Source organism: Leptodactylus fuscus, chromosome 10, assembly GCF_031893055.1.
Source record: "Leptodactylus fuscus isolate aLepFus1 chromosome 10, aLepFus1.hap2, whole genome shotgun sequence".
Lineage (NCBI taxonomy): Eukaryota > Metazoa > Chordata > Amphibia > Anura > Leptodactylidae > Leptodactylus > Leptodactylus fuscus.
The window spans coordinates 8,240,367-8,262,384 of record NC_134274.1 but is presented as its reverse complement, the minus strand read 5'-3'; the positions used below and the strand labels follow the sequence as shown (position 1 = coordinate 8,262,384).

At 43.3% G+C, this 22,018-nt stretch overlaps 1 protein-coding gene across 3 annotated transcripts in view; it reads left to right on the top strand.

Annotated features, from left to right (window-relative positions):
* Nucleotides 1-22,018, top strand: part of KCNIP2 (potassium voltage-gated channel interacting protein 2) — a 251,777-nt gene that overhangs the window by 201,170 nt on the left and 28,589 nt on the right. The window contains exon 1 of one of the 3 annotated variants that reach the window (XM_075257857.1): nucleotides 9,369-10,369. The exons of the other annotated variants lie outside the window; for them this stretch is intronic. Coding sequence (XP_075113958.1) covers nucleotides 10,237-10,369 — 133 coding nt within the window. The 5' untranslated portion in view covers nucleotides 9,369-10,236. Of the gene's footprint in view, nucleotides 1-9,368; nucleotides 10,370-22,018 lie in introns of those variants that run through there. 3 annotated transcript variants of the gene reach the window in all.

The following is a 22,018-nucleotide window of genomic DNA, read 5'->3' as shown; positions in this document are numbered from 1 at the left end:
TTGAACAATCTTTGTTTTCAGATCATTTGAGAGTTGTTTTGAGTAGCCCATGATGCCACTCTTCAGAGGAGATTCAAATAGGAGATCAACTTGCAATTGGCCACCTTAAATACCTTTTCTTATGATTGGATACATCTGGCTATGAAGTTCAAAGCTCACTGAGGTTACAAAACCAATTTTGTGCTTCAGTAAGTCAGTAAAAAGTAGTTAGGAGTATTCAAATCAATAAAATGATAAGGGTGCCCATACTTTTGCACCGGTCAAATTTTGGTTTAATGCATATTGCACATTTTCTGTTAGTACAATAAACCTCATTTCAATCCTGAAATATTACTGTGTCCATCAGTTATTAGATATATCAAACTGAAATGGCTGTTGCAAACACCAAAATATTTAGAACAAAAAATGATTAAGATTAATAGGGGTGCCCAAACTTTTTCATAGGACTGTATTAAGTTTCTGCGCCTCCACCTGTTACACTCGGGCACAACCTAGGACATGGTAGCAATTCCGACTAAACAGGCGGCCGGACCTCAAGAATATGAGCGAAACGAATGTTGCAAAATTCACCAATCTCTAGTATAAGGGCGTATGACTGCAGGGTCAGACTAGTAGTACGTCAAATGCTGGAACCCTGGAGATCATAGTCTTAGGTGGTGATACAGAGTAACATTTGGTCAGGGTGATAATAGGGGGTGACCACATATTATTGCAGCGGGTCATCCAGTAATGGCCGCCGTCTGCAGCAGCTGCGACGTCCAGATGTTATTGCAGGGTTATTGCTGAGGAGCCTTTATCACATTAGGGACCCTCCAGACTATTTAAGGAAATGCAAAAGAAAATATGTTGTAGCAGCGGCTCCTTATTAGCGGCGCTCCCCGGGGTATTCACCGCAGGCTACGGCAGATGGCATCTGGGCAGGTCTCAGGTTACTGCTCCGAATATGCAGCAAGAAGCGATTTACTCCCAGACCCAGGGAATATCTCAGCAAATATATTGCTTATATAATCACAGTCTATGCAATTGTACAACGCAACGCTATAGAAACCTGCTCTCACTGGTGTATGACTAATGCCGTATGCTCCAGTCACAACCAGAGCTGCATGCAAATTCCTCTTAGTCTTATCTGATGACTAGGGGTAATTATTTAGGGGTATTGGGGTACTTAGTTTTTATGGTTCTGTTTGGGGGTGTCATGGCTAAAACTTTTGAGTGACTTGTATAGGGGCCAATGGCCACGCCTCCTGTCTGAATCTCTCAGATGATTTAGGTAGGAGTCAATGCAATCCCTTCAGTATACAGTATAGGGAAATCACAGGTGGACTTGCAGATGGCACACAGCATTGCCAGCAATGTTACTAACCAATCTGGTGATGTCTCCATTAGGCAGCAGCATATGGGACATTATAGAGAAGTACAGAGCAGTATTAATATGAACAAAGTACTTGAGGTGAGAGAGCTCACGTATTATCTGTTTTTTTCTCACTCACTTGCTCTTCCCTCCTCTCCTTCTCCACCAACAAACTTCTATAGGCTCACGTGACTTTGATATTTCAATGAACTGACAGTCCATCTTGGGAGAACAACACAGATTCAGAAGATAAAAAATAAGCCTAATAAGTGGAGAAAAGAGCATTTTTCTCCATTGTAATCCAGTACTATGGATTTATGTTGACAAGTTAGTGCCCATTCACTTCCCTAAACGTAGCTTTATTATACTCTGGGCGCAGCATATGGGACAATATAGAGAATGAATGAGCAGTATTAATATGTATAAAGTACTTGAGGTGAGATAGCTCATGTATCATCTGCCTTATTTCTCACTCGCTTCCTCTTCCCTCCTCTCCTTCTTCACCAAAAGACTTATATAGGCACATGTAATTTTAATATCTCAATTTGCTGACAGTCCATCTTGGGAGAACAAGACAGATTCAGCCGATTTTGAAGATATAAAAAAAAGGCTAATAAGTGGAGAAAAGAGCATTTTTCTCCATTATAATCCAGTGCTAGGGCTTTATGTTGACAAGTTAGTGCCCAACTTCATTTCACCAAAAGTGGCTTTATCCTACTCTGGGGTGTTTTCAGTGAAGTGTAGACCCGGGGGAGGGGCAGTAAATTACTAAATATCATCGTCCAGCCTCCTAGATGATGTCACAGACCCTGGGCAATCGCTGAGATCTTACTGGTCACATAGGGCATGCAAATTTATGAGGCTTTGGCGCCAGCTGGAACAAAATTTGACAACGTGAGGTGTGGGCAGGGGAGTATCATTATTTTGTCACCTTCCCTCGGTCTCCAATACTTGGAGGTCTGAAAAGACCCCTCGAGTATAATACTGGTTCATGGGTGGGCAACTGTGGGGCATAATGGAGGTTGCAGGGTCCACTGAGGCCCCTGCAACCTCTGTTATGCCCCACATCGGCCCCCTCCAATTATTATAACCTGGAGACCCCACAGTATAATCGTGGTTTGGACTGTGAACGGCAAAAATCTTGGATTCGGCCCAAATTTTGGGAACATTTGTAACAAACCCTTCTCCTCGGGATCAGGTCAATATGGCGCCTGCCCATATATGGCCACTTCCTAATACACAACTTTCCCGTATACTCGGCAGATCTCTAGAGATCCGGAACTTTGTGATCTCATCTATACAGTAATAGAACTCCTAAGAATCCAGCAGGAAATGAAAGCCTCCATTATTCTAATGATTCCCCTCCTGTCGCTGCGTTTATCGCCGTCTCCTCGGCTCAGCCATGCAGACAACGAGAAGTCGTGGCTTTTTCCTGTGGCAAAATGCATTAAGGATTTTCACTGTCAAAACATGTTTTTTTAATTATTCCATTTTAAGACTGTAATCCGCCGGCAGGCAATGGAGGGCGGCGAGGGCGACATCGCCTGCTAAAGAGGTAAACGCCTCGCTTTCTAGCAATGTTTGCTAAGAAGTGGTTTTATGTAGGGCATGGGTACGCAGGAGAACCCGCCACGGACCAGAACAGGTCTCCTGCACTCGGACATAGTCCATCTATGGACCGTGTAATACCACAATTCACCTCTAGTGGTCACTGCAGGATAATTCTATAGCTGGACAAACCTTCCGTCAGCGATCACGTGATCACAAGAGATTGCCAGACTGAAAGAAGACCAGTGAACCAACCGGGAGGCTATTATTTGAGAAGGGACGCGCATTATAAACCAACCCCATGAAATAGAGTAGTGCACAGAGCCTGTATAGTAGTGCACAGAGCCTGTATAGTAGTGCACAGAGCCTGTATAGTAGTGCACAGAGCCTGTACAGTAGTGCACAGAGCCTGTATAGTAGTGCAGAGCCCATACAATAGTGCACAGAGCCTGTGCAGTAGTGCAGAGCCCATACAATAGTGCACAGAGCCTGTATAGTAGTGCACAGAGCCTGTATAGTAGTGCAGAGCCCATACAATAGTGCACAGAGCCTGTACAGTAGTGCACAGAGCCTATATAGTAGTGCACGGAGCCTGTATCGTAGTGCACAGAGCCTATACAGTAGTGCACAGAGCCTGTACAGTAGTGCACAGAGCCCATACAATAGCGCAGAGCCTGTATAGTAGTGCACAGAGCCTGTGTAGTAGTGCACAGAGCCTGTATAGTAGTGCAGAGCTTATACAATAGTGCAGAGCCTGTATAGTAGTACACAGAGCCCATACAATAGTGCACAGAGCTTGTGCAGTAGTGCACGGAGCCTGTACAGTAGTGCACAGAGCCTATAGAGTAGTGCACAGAGCCTATATAGTAGTGCACGGAGCCTGTATCGTAGTGCACAGAGCCTATACAGTAGTGCACAGAGCCTGTACAGTAGTGCACAGAGCCCATACAATAGCACAGAGCCTGTACAGTAGTGCACAGAGCCTGTATAGTAGTGCAGAGCCTATACAATAGTGCAGAGCCTGTATAGTAGTGCACAGAGCCTGTATAGTAGTGCAAAGAGCCTATAGAGTAGTGCACAGAGCCTGTATAGTAGTGCACAGAGCCTGTGTAGTAGTGCACAGAGCCTGTACAGTAGTGCACAGTGTCTTTACAATAGTGTACAGAAACTATACAGTAGCGCACAAAAACTGTGCAGTTCCCGAGTGAGGACAGGATTGTGACAAGAACAGGCTCGTGAATAGGAACATTGTGGCCAAAAAATTCTAGAGCACAAATATATCCTTGTTAACAATGAGCTCTTTAGGACAATGACAACATCAGGAGAGGGGTGCGCTGATTTTGTGGGATAAAATGACCTGACAAATCAGATTATTATATTGCTTAGCACAGGACTTTGTGCTTCTAGAATTCATAATCGAGAGGGAACAGAACATCCTATTACAAATGGTATCAAGGGAATAATGATAGCAGCAAAAGACAAACGAGCGATGAACAGGGAATTCTAGTAGAATAAAGTATGCCAAGAAACAGTGTGTTGGTCTTGTACGAGATAGTGACTTGTCCACTTATGTAATGAGTTAGTATATGTAATAAGGTAGGAAGTAATGGAGACAAATAGGTTAAAGGCAAAGCACATTCCAGCTGTACATAGTACTTCAGAAGAGAACTGTACTCACTTAGTGGGAGGCAGTGACCAGTCCACCGATGAGATATGTAACACAGGATTGCAGATTATCACAAGAAAGTATGTTGATGTTGTGGGCGAAAGAAACCTACCTAGTCATGCTAATATGGTAGTGATTACAGGGCTGAATGCCATGGGCTTGTGTCATATAATGGGCAAAATAGAGAACTCTGTCCCAAGTAAGATCATGGGACTTATTGCAGCAGCAGCAGAAGAAGAGTATGTTGATCTTGTGGGAGAAAGTGACTTGTTTACTTATGGAAATATGATAGTGATAACAGGATGTGGCCATGTCTTAAAGTGGCCTCGATAGAGAACTTTGTCCCAAGTAAGATCATGGAACTTATTGCAGCAGCAGAAGAAGAGTATGTTGATCTTGTGGGAGAAAGTGACCTGTTTACTCATGGAAATATGATAGAGATAACAGGGTTGCATGTAATGTGGCTGTGTCATAAAGTGGCCTCAATAGAGAACTCTGTCCCAAGTATGATCATGGAACTTATTGCAGCAGCAGAAGAAGATTATGTTGATCTTATGGGAGAAAGTGACTTGTTTACTCATGGAAATATGATAGTGATAACGGGGTTGCATGTAATGTGGCCGTGTCATAAAGTGGCCTCGATAGAGAACTTTGTCCCAAGTAAGATCATGGGACTTATTGCAGCAGCAGAAGAAGAGCATGTTGATCTTGTGGGAGAAAGTGACCTGTTTACTCATGGAAATACGATAGTGATAACAGGGTTGCATGTAATGTGGCTGTGTCATAAAATGTCCTCAATAGAGAACTCTGTCCCAAGTAAGATCATGGAACTTATTACAGCAGCAAAAGAAGAGTATGTTGATCTTATTGGAGAAAGAGACTTGTCCACTGATAGGACTATGGCAAAGAAAAGAGGGCTGCATGTAATACAACAGAACATAAGAACTTAAGACCATTGCACAAGAGTAACATCTAAGAATCAGAATACAATTGTCACTATATATCACATCTATCTGATGCTTCTTCCACCGCAAGAGGAATGTGTTGATTTTATTGGAAAAAGTGACCTGTCCATATCCTATCCTATTAATATTATAAATGTGAAAGTTTGTGGGTTTGTGAGTTTGGATGTTCGGATGTTTGTTCCTCAATCACGCAAAACCCGCTCGACCGATTTGGCTGAAAGTTTCCACAAACATAGTTAATACACCCGATTGCGCAATAGGCTACTTTTCGTCACAATAGCGCACATACGTTTGTGCCAGGACACCCACAAAACCCAAACTCACATCACCATCTCTGCAATCTCACACACTTTGGACCATAGCAAGCCACAAAACTCATATTGCCCTCTACAGCCTCGCCCCTAACCCCACACAATCACATATACATATACTTTACCACTTTGCCCCTCACCTTAACAATACTCCAGGAGGCGCTCTATAACGCTCCGGAGCAGCCATGTTTGCCGACCCCCACCGCTCTGACAATCCGCGACACCGCCCACCCATGTCAATACCCCTAGGCGGTCTAATAAATGCAAAAAAAAAAGTTTCACAAAAAGTGGAAAAAAAAATAAAAACAAATAAAAAGGATTAAAAATTCAAATCACCCCTCTTTCCCTAGAACACATATAAAAGTAGTTAAAAACTGTGAAACACATACATGTTAGGTATCCCCGCGTCCGAAATCGCCCGCTCTACAAAGCTATACAAATATTTTTCCTGTTCGGTAAACGCCGTAGCGGGAAAAATGGTGAAAAGTGCCAAACCGCAGTTTTTTCACTGTTTTGATTCTGATACAAATTTGAATACAAAGTGATCAAAGCAATAACATTTCCCGAAAATGGTAGAACTAAAAAGTACACCCGGTCCTGCAAAAAAAGACGCCCTATACATCCCCGTACACAGACGTATAAAAAAGTTACGGCTGTCGGAATATGGCTACTTTTCAAAAAAAAAATTTTTAACACAGTTTTGGATTTTTTTAAGGGGTCAGAATGTAACTAAAACCATATAAATTTGGTATCCCCGGCATCGTAACGAAACACAGAATATAGGGGACATGTCATTTTGGTTGCACAGTGAACGCCGTAAAACCAAAGCCCGTAAGAAAGTCACAGAAATGCATTTTTTCTTCAAATCCACCCCATTCTGAATTTTTTCCCTGCTTCCCAGTACATTATATAGAATAAATAATGGTGGCATCAGGAAGAAAAATTTGTCCCAGAAAAATTAAGACCTCATATGGCGCTGGGAGCGGAGAAATAAAAAAGTTATGGGGTTTACAAGGAGGGGAGTCAAAAATGAAAAACCGAAAACAAAAAATGCCATCGGCAGGAAAGGGTTAACTTCAAATACTTCCGTCCCAAAGTCACTATGTAAAGTTTCTCACAACACCGTATATATAGCAGCTCAAATACAAAATAACTTCAACACAAAAGTCTCACGTATTCTCTGAATTACAGAAAAAACAAGATACAAAGTTACATTTCATATCCCAGACCTTATACTCAGTACGAAAACCTTACCCACGCCTTTATATACCCACCGCTACAATCACCGCAGACCAAGTCGCGGGTACCAGCTAGTCAGTTTATAAGGTGGAATTGTATATTACATGGCTGGTGTAATAAACTCAACCCAATAGTGATCCTGATACCAAATCTAATCATGGAAGTGATGACTGCAGCACAAGGGGAATATGATGATTATGTTGTAGAAAGTGACCACTCGCTTATCTCAGTGTGTGCGGTTAATTGTTGAGGAATCATTAGCAGACAATGAGTAATGGATTTGTGCTCGGGCTGAATAGTCATTTTTAGTAACCCTCTAAATGTGAATAATTCCTGACCTTTTCTTTGTGAAAATGGAATTTTTTAGTATTTATCCCCTAAGACTAAACAGAAAATAAATAGTTTTCTATAGGAGTGCAGACACATCCAGGAAATAAATGTAAATGAATACCCAGCTGGTTTGTACCTGTCGCTTTTGCCTTGAAAGCATAATGCTAATACCTCCCGGGCCCCTGACGGATCGTATCTGCGAACTGAGCTCGAGTCCTGCAAATCTCTACGGCCACAGATCTGTCTGCAGCCGCATTTCACGTTAGTCCTTGTTCCTCCACTTAGAGCCATTTCACGCAGTAATGGCCTCCTGGCCTCACAATGAACTCATTAGGTTAACCCTTCGTGGGCCGAGACGCTCGTCCGCAGATTGGTTTATATTGTTGTATGATCGCCCCATTCATATTTGTGTATCTATTCAGATGCCTATAATGGGAGGACAAAGGAAACTAATTCATTAGTCTACACTTAGGTCGGAGGTGGGGGCTAGAGGAGAACATGGAGCTCGGACCTGGTGGATGATGTAGGAGATGGCTTATTAAGAGGACATTCGATCCTAATGACTTTTGCTTGGATCTATCATTAACATGCCGGATATCCATGGTCGAGAGGAAAATCTTCTTATACAACAGACAAGCCCAAGGGGCCCTTGTGTGTCTACATGGTCAACCCATGGGAACCACAGCTGTGATCGCATGACAACGTTGAGCTAATAATATATGTCACAGCTGAGGGTTTGCTGCAATTGTATTCAGTCTGTGCAGTCCTATATGACGGCGTTAATAAATTCTGAAGATACCCCACACACTGGCTGAGGGGTAGACAAAGGACCAATTCTGTGGCCAAGAGACGTGCCAAGGTATGGTGTCCAGGCTGTTCAGCTAACAGAAGGTTAAACTGGATACAATTGTAGCAAACCATCAGCTATATCCATGGAACATGACTAGTTTACTGTTATAAGGTCCTTGGATTGATGAGTCCCAATTCTGGTTGTTGCCCTTGGTCGACAAGAGGAACTGCATTGGTAGTAAAGACAGAAAGAAAATGACCCAATGGTCAACCCAAACCCAGCACCATTTTCAGCTTTTCGATGTAGTTCTAATTTATAAAGGCTCCATCTATCGCATATATGGGGGTTCAGACCAAGCCACTAAAAGGCGATGAGTGACATGACTTAAAGGGGAGGGGGTGTCACTAGGTGATATCGTAATCTGACAATTCTACAAAAACTGAAATGGTGAGAATTTTTGAGACTAAATTTGAGGAGATTCGAGGAGATGTGATCTCACCCCTTATTCCTTAGAAGATGTAGACAGGGCAGCGTGTCATGTGACCTCTTACAGAGTGATAAAATAGAATTAGAATTTTCGGCAAGTTGTAAATATTTCTATAATTTTTTGCTTCTAAAAATTGAGAATTGTGAGGTGCCAGTTGGGGGCGTGTCTACAAAGTGTGCCACTGTCCAATCGGTGCTGGTTAGGGACACACCCCCTTGGACAAATAACATCCAATTGCCAATTTATTTATCACTTTCTCAGAAGAACATCAGAGGAACGGAATATCAAAGAGCTGTCAGCGAAGTTGTTATATCCTAAGAATAGAAGTGTCAGGAGTGGTAAGAGGTCCTTGTTAAAGTAATAGATTCCTTAAAGGGGTTGTGAAAATCAGTTGCACCTAGTGTCATACTAAGGCTCCTTAAAGTGATTTTGGGGCCCCACCTGAACACACCCAAAATTGGGTGTTCTGTAACAATTTTAGAGCCTTGTTAGACAGATATCACAGCTCCTCCCCATTTAAGTGAATAGGAATAAGTTGCAATACCTAAAACAGCCACAGATAAGAGTGGCAATGTTTTTGAACAAAAGCTGATCCTATTAGGATTGAGCCTTAGCCCCTATATACTTCTATGGTTTCCCATGATCCCTAGCCATCGCTCAACAAGTGCCCCACTTTGTAATATTTGTAATGCAGATGATTCCTTGGTCTATATTTAGAAGGACAATTAGAGCCTTCGTTGCATCTCTTTACACTCCTCGGTAGACTACAGGTGTGATCAAGAACAATTCCATGTACATGCGAAGTTATTAGCTGATTTTCTTCGGATGGTGTGAACAGTGCTAAATGAAACAAACATTGTCGGAGGGAGCTGTGAGGAGCAGAAGGAGAAGACTGGAGCTAAAGTGACTACTAGGTTTGCATATCAGTTACAGCAGAAAGCCGGCACTAAGAGGAGGGAGGAGAGGCTGGGCGCTCTCCACAGGCTGACTGACTTGCAACCTACATAAAGTGATGTGCCAGGAATTACCTTCTCCTCTCCTACTTTAAGTCTCCGCATGGAAGAGAAAGAATCGCTAAGGAAGCTGGCAATTGTGAAGAGCAGTCAATGGACTGACCTCCAAGAAGGAAAAACATGGACATCCCAAATCCCTTCAGTGTAGACCTATACTTAAGAGCTTAGAAAAACCTGGAGAGCAAAGTTGGATATACAATATACACCGAGCTATAGCTGAAAGAAACTTGGAGTTGACTTTGAAAGAACAAGGAAGACATCAAAGACCTTGGAGATCATGGCAAGTTCCACCACAGTGGTCTGTAGACATCTCAGGAGGTTAATGGCTACCTGGAATGGCATCTAAATAGTTGATCTTCTCCATGATGACCTCTTAGTTTGGAGTCTTGGGACGTCTATGGAGTCAGAAGCTTTGATGACCGCAGGGGCAGGGGACCCCTTTGTTGTGAGTGTCAGTAAGGTGGGGGGCAGATAGCCGCTTATTGGTGGACTTTGGATGTGGAGGGCTTCTGTGTCCACCCTCCTGCGTCAGAGTCATGGTCCTACCCAAGATGTTTCTTGATGAGGAGTGGCAGTCAGAAGGACTACAGACACTGGGGATTGTCTTCCTAATCTTCAGCTCTCTTAAATTATTGCACTTTTTGGGAATCATTGACTTTTCAGAAGAAGGTAAGAGCAGAAGTGGGGGATGAGTTGGGTGGGGGATTTTTCGTGTGGTCATGAGTCGCTTAAGGTCCTAGTTAAATTAGTTTCTGGGAAAGCTGGGCACAAAAACTTGATTGTTCCCCAGATTTTGGTCATGCCTCTGTATTTCTCTATAGCTTGGAAGTTTTGGAAAAGTTGAGTGACAACCCTAGTGGAAGTTGCAGAACTTTATACTTGAACATCTTACTTGATTTTAGGTGGAAGATGGAGTTCAAGGGTTGAATTATTTACGGGAATCCTGCGACTCTTTTTGAATTTTTGCTCTGTAGAAATGATGAAACCTTAGAAGAGAGTAAAGCTAGCCCGGTATGATTATCTTTTCATGAGTCATTACTCGCCCCCAGCGACCACTCCACTAATACCCCATTACCCACATAAGGTCTGCACAACATCTCACACATATCCCAGCTTTGCTGTAAATAATTCATCCTGCACATATTTCCTGTACATGTAAGTGCTACAAATGCATGACCGTGCTACAGGTGACGAGCATTACTTAAGTCTGAGCCTTGAAGATGATCTGAAGGGATTACTGCTTTGTCAATGCCTGAGCCGTGATTCAGTGATAGTAAGAGTCATCCGGATCGAGTACCTTGGGGTCCATAATCTACACAGTTCCTTGGATTCTTAGTACACCCAGCATCCTAGAGACAATAGTTAGCATCTTGGAGGCCCATATTCTATCCATTGCTTCACCTTCTGAGCACATAGTCAACCCAGCATTTTTAGGGTTGATAGTTCACCCAGCTCCTTGGCAGCTCATAGTCCATCTCAGCCTCTAGAGGGTCCATAGTCAACCAAGTAGCTCCCAGTTCCATAGTGCACCCAGCTTTTTGAGAGTAGCAATAGGGATCGTAGACCAGCCATAACCTTAAGCACCTTGGGGGTTCATAGTCCACATTAACCTCTTTAGGGGCTATAGTCAACCCTTAGGGTTCCAGGTTCCACCCAGCAATTTGAGAGATCAAGGTCAACCTAGCATCTTTGAGTTCCATAGGCCACTCAACATTTTGTAGGTCAATAATCCACCCGCCAGTTTGGGGGCTTACAGTTCTCACAGAACTATGGTTGTCAAAGACCACCCAATAAATTAGAAGTCCATAGTCCACTTGCATGCTAATAGGCAGATAAGCATCTTGGGGTCCATAGTTCATCCAATATTTTGGGGGCTTATAGTGTACTAAGGACCTTGGAAGTCCATAGATACCAAAGATCTTCAGTCCAGAGATCAATCAGTCCAAATAGTGGAGTATGATGTTACCCCCTTCTCCAAACTCCAGTAGAATAATCCTGAATGCCTTTCTGGCCATCACCCGCCATTATACTTGATCTTGTGGGTGGCCACTTGTCCATGGAAATCCAATCCATGAAGCTCCCATTGCTCTTGTGTGGATGTATTTGTGGGCTCTCGGTGGATCACCTGCTGTTGTTTCTAGATGTTCTCAGAAGAACAACTCGACCCATTGAGTGGTTTATGGTTGTCTCTAGGGAGTGTGTGTTTTTATGCATCTGTCAACAATGGGTGTGGTTGGCATGTCAGAGTCCACTAATTCAGTGATGTGCATATATGTCATGAGACTCTAAAACAATGGCCCCCAACTTGTTGTTCTCCAATTTTTGCAAAACCACAGCCCCATCATGGTCTGATGACTACGTTTGACTGTTGTTTACAATGACGACATGGTCAGTCTTTGTAATCGAGCAGCTTTTTGTCCCCTCGTCCTGTGATTCCTCGTCGTGCATTCCCAGCCTTGTGGTTAATGAAATATTTACGAGTAACTCAAAATTGCTTTTGTTGTGTCCTGTCCTTGTAACTCCATCTGTAAATGAAGGATCGTGTAATGAACACGTCTTCTGTCACTGGTCAAATGTATGTCAATGATGTCAGCATTAATGCACACCTGTACCATAGGGGTTTGGGTTTTATCTTCACCTTGTATGCATTATTTATGGCTCTGGAATTCCGGACCTTGATGCTTTGAGGTGCTGCGTCCAAATAACATTGACCACTGTGGGGTAGAGGGACTGATAACCAATCTGGACACAACCACTATGGGGTAGAGGGACTGACAACCAATCTGGACACAACCACTGTGGGGTGGAGAGGGACTGACAACCAATCTGGACGCAACCACTGTGGGGTAGAGGGACTGACAACCAATCTGGACACAACCACTGTGGGGTAGAGGAACTGACAACCAATCTGGACTCAACCACTGTGGGGTAGAGGGACTGACAACCAATCTGGACACAACCACTGTGGGGTAGAGGAACTGACAACCAATCTGGACACAACCACTGTGGGGTAGAGGAACTGACAACCAATCTGGACACAACCACTGTGGGGTAGAGGAACTGACAACCAATCTGGACACAACCACTGTGGGGTAGAGGAACTGACAACCAATCTGGACACAACCACTGTGGGGTAGAGGGACTAACAACCAATCTGGACACAACCACTGTGGGGTAGAGGAACTGACAACCAATCTGGACACAACCACTGTGGGGTAGAGGAACTGACAACCAATCTGGACACAACCACTGTGGGGTAGAGGAACTGACAACCAATCTGGACACAACCACTGTGGGGTAGAGGAACTGACAACCAATCTGGACACAACCACTGTGGGGTAGAGGGACTGACAACCAATCTGGACACAACCACTGTGGGGTAGAGAAGGAATGATAACCAATCTGGCCACATGACATAACAAAAGATGTACATTTTTTAAAGCTGGTTATACACATAAGGTCAATGCCCACCGAAAAAAACAATATTGGCATGACCGGTTGACCATCTGAAGGGGTACTATGTTTCCTTAAGATGATTACCTTACAGGCCACCTTTCAGGCTGCAGACCATACACTCTCTGAGAGCAGAATATGCAAATAACACTTCCTTGATAGAAGAATGAAAACTTGCTCTAGAGCCACCCTTTGGTAAGAATTTTCCCATAGATCAATGCCTTATATTTCAAGAAACCCGGTGCCCTTGTCTGGGATTAAATTCAAACCAGGATATCTCCTAAAAAAAGGAAAGAGGACCATTCACAGACAGCTGTTTCAGGGTTTTATGGCCTAAGTACTCACAGCATGTACTTTCAGGTCACACAGAGAGAAGCTGCATCCTGCAGCTGCATCTCCCTCCTCCCGTCTACCTATACTCTTATTTATTCAACACTTTATTCAACACAGCAGCAAACATTTACATATGGCCGTACCCCCTTGTCTACAGCACCACTCCTTTGGGGCATAACATGCCACTTTTTATGATATGACCTGGTCATAAAGTGCCCAAGACAACCCAAATCTTCTTGGATGCCAGGAGGTCACTCTTATTTGCAGGAGTATAGGCAGATATGATTGACTATAGTACCTAGATGGATTATTTGGTGGCCAAGGAGGTTTCTGTACATTTACAAGAAGCCTGAACCCAGAGAGAGGGGAACAATAGGATATTGGGAGGTCTGGAAGATACTAATATGTTACAATGTTTCTAGATTCATTATTGGTAGTCAGAACAGTCAATATAATATCATCAAGGGGCTGAGGATTAGACAATGGGGGGGATCAGGGTCCTGTAGCGGATCTTAGTCGATGGTAACGGGACGGCTTATTGTGTATCACAGACGGAGTTTCTTAGAAGTTTCTTGTTATCAAAGTCTCTTTGTTATTTGCAAATACAGCACAAAATCCCTGATTCTGCGAGGCATGACAGCAGCGGCGGAAAGAGCTGAGATAGTAAAACTGATACCTAACGCCCATTTATCAACTTCCAAGCAAGGGACGGGGTCTCTTAATTCAAGCATATTACTGCCGATTCCTAATATGGAAGATTCTAGACCACTCCTATTACGGTCACCTTTTTACTCTACAATTTTCCATTTGCAAACTCTTAAAGGGAATGTTTCCCCATTATTTAGTTTGTTTGTTTGTTTGTTTGTTTTTATTTAAAGCAGATAATGAAATCTAATTTTTTTTAATCAGTTTTTATTTTCTTATTGTAGATTTTTTTTAATTCTATTTTTTAATACACAATTATGGGGTCGGCCATCTTGTCTGAGCTTCGTCTCTGCTCTGTTAACAGCATTTAGTGATCTGCTTTACAGCACAGTCATGGCCATAGGTAGTAACAGACCGGAGCTGATTCATTGAGGTCTATGGGATAAGCTGTGACATCATCTATTGTCCATAATGGATGTAATGATGGCTCAGTGGTGTTATCTATAGAGGTATTATCTTCTATTGTAATACTGACTGTGATGTAAAGGGGGTGACTGCTACAAAGAAATTTCCTACAAAATTGTGTAAATTTAAAGAAATTCATTAAAAATTCTTTAAAAAGTTACCGATATCTTATTGCCTGTCGCAGATTGCTAACCATAAGCAAATGTTCCTGCTCCTGAGACTTCTGTGAATCTCCATTCTAGGAACAGCGACTGGCGGATTCTGATTACAGGGATACGCTTTCTTCTTGTATTATTTACCGACAATGACCGCGCGTCCTCCGCGAGCCCCCGGCGTCTAACGTTTCCAGATGTAAATGAAACATTTAGCTATAGACAGGGCTGGAGCTCCGGTGTCTGTACGGCTCGGACACATGAAGGGCCAGGTCATCTATGTCATTCCCTTTAAGGCGTCCTATAGTTTCTGACTTTTCCAGCCGCTGTGAATTTCTATTCTCTCTGATCATAAATGACTTCTATTCTCCATTATGTACTTGAAGCCTTTCTTTTTGTATCTCCCTCACTTCTAGCTCATTCTTCCCCCTCTTCTCTTCCTATAGACATGAGTTGTGTCATCTAGAGTTTATCTCAAGATGGATAGAGCAGAGAATTTCAGAGTGAAAGTCAGGGAAGGAGCCTGAAAAGAGGAGACGGAGAGGTTCTTCTCTGTATAGTGACTAGTAGACTTTAATCTGCATCAGTAGTAGAAGGGCTTATATCTATGGAATAGCTGGTAAGGTATATACCCTATATCAAACAATCAATTGGGGTGAAGGTTTATGTATCAGAATGTATCAGAGCAGAGACTGAGGAGCAACAAAGTATCACCGGGGAAGCTGATGAGAATGCATCAGTGTGGCGCCAATTTATTAAGATCTTCGTTTTCTGGCCGGGGTTATGGGACATCTCACAGGCCGACACTTCCCACCTACTTCTTTGAAAACTGACCAGCCTGGCCCAAATTTGCGAAAAAGCACACACAAGCAACAAAAATTGTGACTTTTCATGGTTTGAAGGCCTTTCCGTAGAGTTCTGTTGTACAGATTTGATCAGTGACAGAAAGAGGCAAATAAGTAAAGAAACAGGAATTTTCTTCTATAAAGGTTATTACAAAGTTTGTTATTTTGTAAATTTTTGTTACACTATAAAAAGGACCTTTCATCACCTACACCAACTTGATCACTTTTTTTCCTTTGATTCCAGTACAGTTGTAACGTTATTCCTCTAGTCCCCACCGTTCCTGAGCAACCAGTGTAGTTGGGGTCAATGCCTGATAGACTCCCTAATGTCAAGTGGGTGGTGTGAGGCAGGAACAGGCAAGGAGGTGTGACTCAGACAGCGCCAATAGTATAAGAGCTATGAGTCACGCCCTCTTTCATGCTCCCCCCTGACACCACCCGCTTGACATTAAGGAGTCTAGTTAGCATATCAGGCATAAAAAGTAACTGCATTCATTGCTCAGGAATGGTGGGGGCTGGGGAAAAAAAACTGCGCTGGAATCAATGTAGGGGCAGGTAGAGTGACTGCAGGTATGATACAATGTATCAGAATTACTAAAGGTAGGATACAATGTATCAGAGTGACTGCAGATAGGATACAATGTATCAGAATTACTATAGGTAGGATATTATGTATCAGAGTGACTATATGAGGGATACAATGTATCAGAATTACTATAGATTGGATGCAAAGTATCAGAGTGACTGCAGATTAGGGTTGATTGAAACCCGATCGCAATTGTGAATTTTACTCGATCACTGATCGGGATCCGATCTTTTCTGATCCCGATCTACGATCAAGTAAATTTCACATGATTGGGTTTCGATCCCGCCTAAAAAAGATCGGGAATGGAATTCCAATCCCGATCGCTCAACTTACCTGCACAGATCCGTTGCCGCTGCCACTCCCTGTTGTTCTCGCTCTCTTCTCTCTCCTTCACACGCCTTCAGAGCACCGTGCAGACCCCCACCTCCCAGGCTAGTGTTAGAGATGCTGGGAGTAGGCGGGGCTTGTGACTTAGGAGAGTGTGGGCGGGTACTGGGAGGGGAGATGTGTGTGATACAGGAGAGAGAACGGAGTGAGAAGAACGAGGAGGGGCAGCGGATCTGTGCAGGTAAGCAGACACCAGGGGGGACTAAGTAGCCCAGGGGATTTTTTTAAAATCACTACACACTAATCACTAAAATTGAAGCATTCAATTTTTGGACTCCATGCTGTGTAGTGAATAGAATCGTCTTTAAAATCCAATCTTCGATCATTAAAAAAAATCCCATTGACTTGACTTGCAATTGGTCAGAATTGGGATCAGGTTCAGATGGAAAATGATCGGAAATCGGATTTTAAAAACGATCCTGAAATCTAAAGATCGGTTCAACCCTACTGCAGGTAGGATACAATGTATCAGAGTGTCTAGAGGTAGGATACAATGTATGAAAATTACTATAGGTAGGATACAATGTATGAGAATTACTATAGGTAGGATACAATGTATCAGAGTGACTATAGGTAGGATACAATGTATCAGAGTGACTATAGGTAGGATACAATGTATCAGAGTGACTATAGGTAGGATACAATGTATCAGAATTACTATAGGTAGGATACAATGTATCAGAGTGACTATAGGTAGGATACAATGTATCAGAGTGACTATAGGTAGGATACAACATATCAGAATTACTATAGGTAGGATACAATGTATCAGAGTGACTATAGGTAGGATACAATGTATCAGAGTGACTATAGGTAGGATACAATGTATCAGAGTGACTATAGGTAGGATACAACATATCAGAATTACTATAGGTAGGATACAATGTATCAGAGTGACTATAGGTAGGATACAATGTATCAGAGTGACTATAGGTAGGATACAACGTATCAGAATTACTATAGGTAGGATACAATGTATGAGAATTACTATAGGTAGGATACAATGTATGAGAATTACTATAGGTAGGATACAATGTATCAGAATTACTATAGGTAGGATACAATGTATCAGAATTACTATAGGTAGGATACAATGTATCAGGATTACTATAGGTAGGATACAATGTATCAGAATTACTATAGGTAGGATACAATGTATCAGAGTGACTATAGGTAGGATACAACGTATCAGAATTACTATAGGTAGGATACAATGTATGAGAATTACTATAGGTAGGATACAATGTATCAGAATTACTATAGGTAGGATACAATGTATCAGAATTACTATAGGTAGGATACAATGTATCAGAGTGACTATAGGTAGGATACAACGTATCAGAATTACTATAGGTAGGATACAATGTATCAGAATTACTATAGGTAGGATACAATGTATCAGAGTGACTATAGGTAGGATACAACATATCAGAATTACTATAGGTAGGATACAATGTATGAGAATTACTATAGGTAGGATACAATGTATCAGAGTGACTATAGGTAGGATACAATGTATCAGAGTGACTATAGGTAGGATACAACGTATCAGAATTACTATAGGTAGGATACAATGTATGAGAATTACTATAGGTAGGATACAATGTATGAGAATTACTATAGGTAGGATACAATGTATCAGAATTACTATAGGTAGGATACAATGTATCAGGATTACTATAGGTAGGATACAATGTATCAGAATTACTATAGGTAGGATACAATGTATCAGAGTGACTATAGGTAGGATACAACGTATCAGAATTACTATAGGTAGGATACAATGTATGAGAATTACTATAGGTAGGATACAATGTATCAGAATTACTATAGGTAGGATACAATGTATCAGAGTGACTATAGGTAGGATACAACGTATCAGAATTACTGTAGGTAGGATACAATGTATGAGAATTACTATAGGTAGGATACAATGTATCAGAATTGCTATAGGTAGGATACAATGTATCAGAGGTTGCTGTGAATCAATGTGGCCGACCCCTGATTTGCCGCCTCATTTCCACTGAAGGTCTCTGCGTCTACAACATCTGCAGTGATAAAAAAAAATCCCACGTCCATTACCTCCCCAGCCGCAGAGCCTGCGAGTACTTGTGCCGTCTGTGACTTGACTGCAGGATTCAGTGTTTGCTGAAAATTAAAGACCCTCCTGCACTAATTCCATCACACAGTCCGCCGCCTCCAAAATATAGAAATATCCGGAAATCGTGATTATTGTACGGAATGGCGTTCATCCCGCAAACGGCCGGCTGTATGCTGAAATCGGTGAAAGTGCTGATCCCCGTAAAATTCAAGAAGAAGAAGAGTAAGTTTGATCAATTCCTATGGCATTCTAGGCTTCATGTCATGACCTCTGTAATGACCATCTATCACTTATATCAGAGGTGTCAGATGTAGTAAAGCTGAGGTTGTCGGATGGGGCAGAGCTGGTGTTGTCAGATTTAGTAGCACTAAGATCATCAGATATGGCAGACCGGAGTCTGTGCGATATACCAGTGCCCCAAGGTTCTGGAAATTCAGCTTTGTTATCTGACAACCTCTTCTTTATTACACCTGACAATCTCGTCTCTACAAGATACGACAACCTAAATGCAGTTGTCACTCATCATATCGTTTCTGTTGTCAGACGTAGAAGAGTTGAAATTGATGTGATAAAGTCAACGTTGTCAGATAGCAAAGCTGAGATTGTCAGATGTAGAAGAGTCCTGGTTGTCAGATGTGGTAGTGATTAGTTTATTGGGTGAAGTAGCGCTGAGATTGTCAAATGTAACAAACTGAGAGTGTCATCTGTAAGCAGGTAATGGTTGTCTGTTATCGGAGGTTGTTAGATGTAGCAGAGCTGAGGTTGTGCTTTGGCGCAACTTACTGTGATGTTGTATTGATCCCATATTATTGGACTGCAGATAAACCGACTTAACCATCTACTGCCCGGTGTAATCCTGTATCCTGTACATTATACAGACGTAGCAGATCTGGGGTTATAGACAAACTAATGTGATCATGTGACAAAATCCCATAATATTAAAATGTGATCATCGTCTTCTATTGCACAGAACTATTACAGTGAAGGGGTTGTCCAGGATTATAAAAGATTCCTATACTCATTGGTCCTGCTCCCCTATACATACAGGCCTCAGACCAAGGCCAGTGATTGGCCGCAGCGATCACATGCACAGGTACGACGCATCATCACTACCAGCCAGTAAACACAGACCAACAAGTACAGCAGATGTTTCCTTACCAAAGATAGTTCCGGCATCTCCACATGATGTGATATAAATACAGGATATGACTGGTAACATCTAGAGATGAGCGAACACTAAAATGTTCGAGGTTCGAAATTCGATTCGAACAGCCGCTCACTGTTCGAGTGTTCGAATGGGTTTCGAACCCCATTATAGTCTATGGGGAACATAAACTCGTTAAGGGGGAAACCCAAATTCGTGTCTGGAGGGTCACCAAGTCCACTATGACACCCCAGGAAATGATACCAACACCCTGGAATGACACTGGGACAGCAGGGGAAGCATGTCTGGGGGCATAAAAGTCACTTTATTTCATGGAAATCCCTGTCAGTTTGCGATTTTCGCAAGCTAACTTTTCCCCATAGAAATGCATTGGCCAGTGCTGATTGGCCAGAGTACGGAACTCGACCAATCAGCGCTGGCTCTGCTGGAGGAGGCGGAGTCTAAGATAGCTCCACACCAGTCTCCATTCAGGTCCGACCTTAGACTCCGCCTCCTCCGGCAGAGCCAGCGCTGATTGGCCGAAGGCTGACCAATGCATTCCTATGCGAATGCAGACTTAGCAGTGCTGAGTCAGTTTTGCTCAACTACACATCTGATGCACACTCGGCACTGCTACATCAGATGTAGCAATCTGATGTAGCAGAGCCGAGGGTGCACTAGAACCCCTGTGCAAACTCAGTTCACGCTAATAGAATGCATTGGCCAGCGCTGATTGGCCAATGCATTCTATTAGCCCGATGAAGTAGAGCTGAATGTGTGTGCTAAGCACACACATTCAGCACTGCTTCATCAAGCCAATACAATGCATTAGCCAGTGCTGATTGGCCAGAGTACGGAATTCGGCCAATCAGCGCTGGCCAATGCATTCTATTAGCCCGATGAAGTAGAGCTGAATGTGTGTGCTAAGCACACACATTCAGCACTGCTTCATCAAGCCAATACAATGCATTAGCCAGTGCTGATTGGCCAGAGTACGGAATTCGGCCAATCAGCGCTGGCTCTGCTGGAGGAGGCGGAGTCTAAGGTCGCTCCACACCAGTCTCCATTCAGGTCCGACCTTAGACTCCGCCTCCTCCGGCAGAGCCAGCGCTGATTGGCCGAAGGCTGGCCAATGCATTCCTATGCGAATGCAGACTTAGCAGTGCTGAGTCAGTTTTGCTCAACTACACATCTGATGCACACTCGGCACTGCTACATCAGATGTAGCAATCTGATGTAGCAGAGCCGAGGGTGCACTAGAACCCCTGTGCAAACTCAGTTCACGCTAATAGAATGCATTGGCCAGCGCTGATTGGCCAATGCATTCTATTAGCCCGATGAAGTAGAGCTGAATGTGTGTGCTAAGCACACACATTCAGCACTGCTTCATCAAGCCAATACAATGCATTAGCCAGTGCTGATTGGCCAGAGTACGGAATTCGGCCAATCAGCGCTGGCTCTGCTGGAGGAGGCGGAGTCTAAGGTCGGACCTGAATGGAGACTGGTGTGGAGCGATCTTAGACTCCGCCTCCTCCAGCAGAGCCAGCGCTGATTGGCCGAATTCCGTACTCTGGCCAATCAGCACTGGCTAATGCATTGTATTGGCGTGATGAAGCAGTGCTGAATGTGTGTGCTTAGCACACACATTCAGCTCTACTTCATCGGGCTAATAGAATGCATTGGCCAGCGCTGATTGGCCGAATTCCGTACTCTGGCCAATCAGTGCTGGCCAATGCATTCTATTAGCTTGATGAAGCAGAGTGTGCACAAGGGTTCAAGCGCACCCTCGGCTCTGATGTAGCAGAGCCGAGGCTGCACAAGGGTTCAAGCGCACCCTCGGCTCTGATGTAGGAGAGCCGAGGGTGCACTTGAACCCTTGTGCAGCCTCGGCTCTGCTACATCAGAGCCGAGGGTGCGCTTGAACCCTTGTGCACACTCTGCTTCATCAAGCTAATAGAATGCATTGGCCAGCGCTGATTGGCCAATGTATTCTATTAGCCTGATGAAGTAGAGCTGAATGTGTGTGCTAAGCACACACATTCAGCTCTACTTCATCGGGCTAATAGAATGCATTGGCCAGCGCTGATTGGCCAGAGTACGGAACTCGACCAATCAGCGCTGGCTCTGCTGGAGGAGGCGGAGTCTAAGATCGCTCCACACCAGTCTCCATTCAGGTCCGACCTTAGACTCCGCCTCCTCCAGCAGAG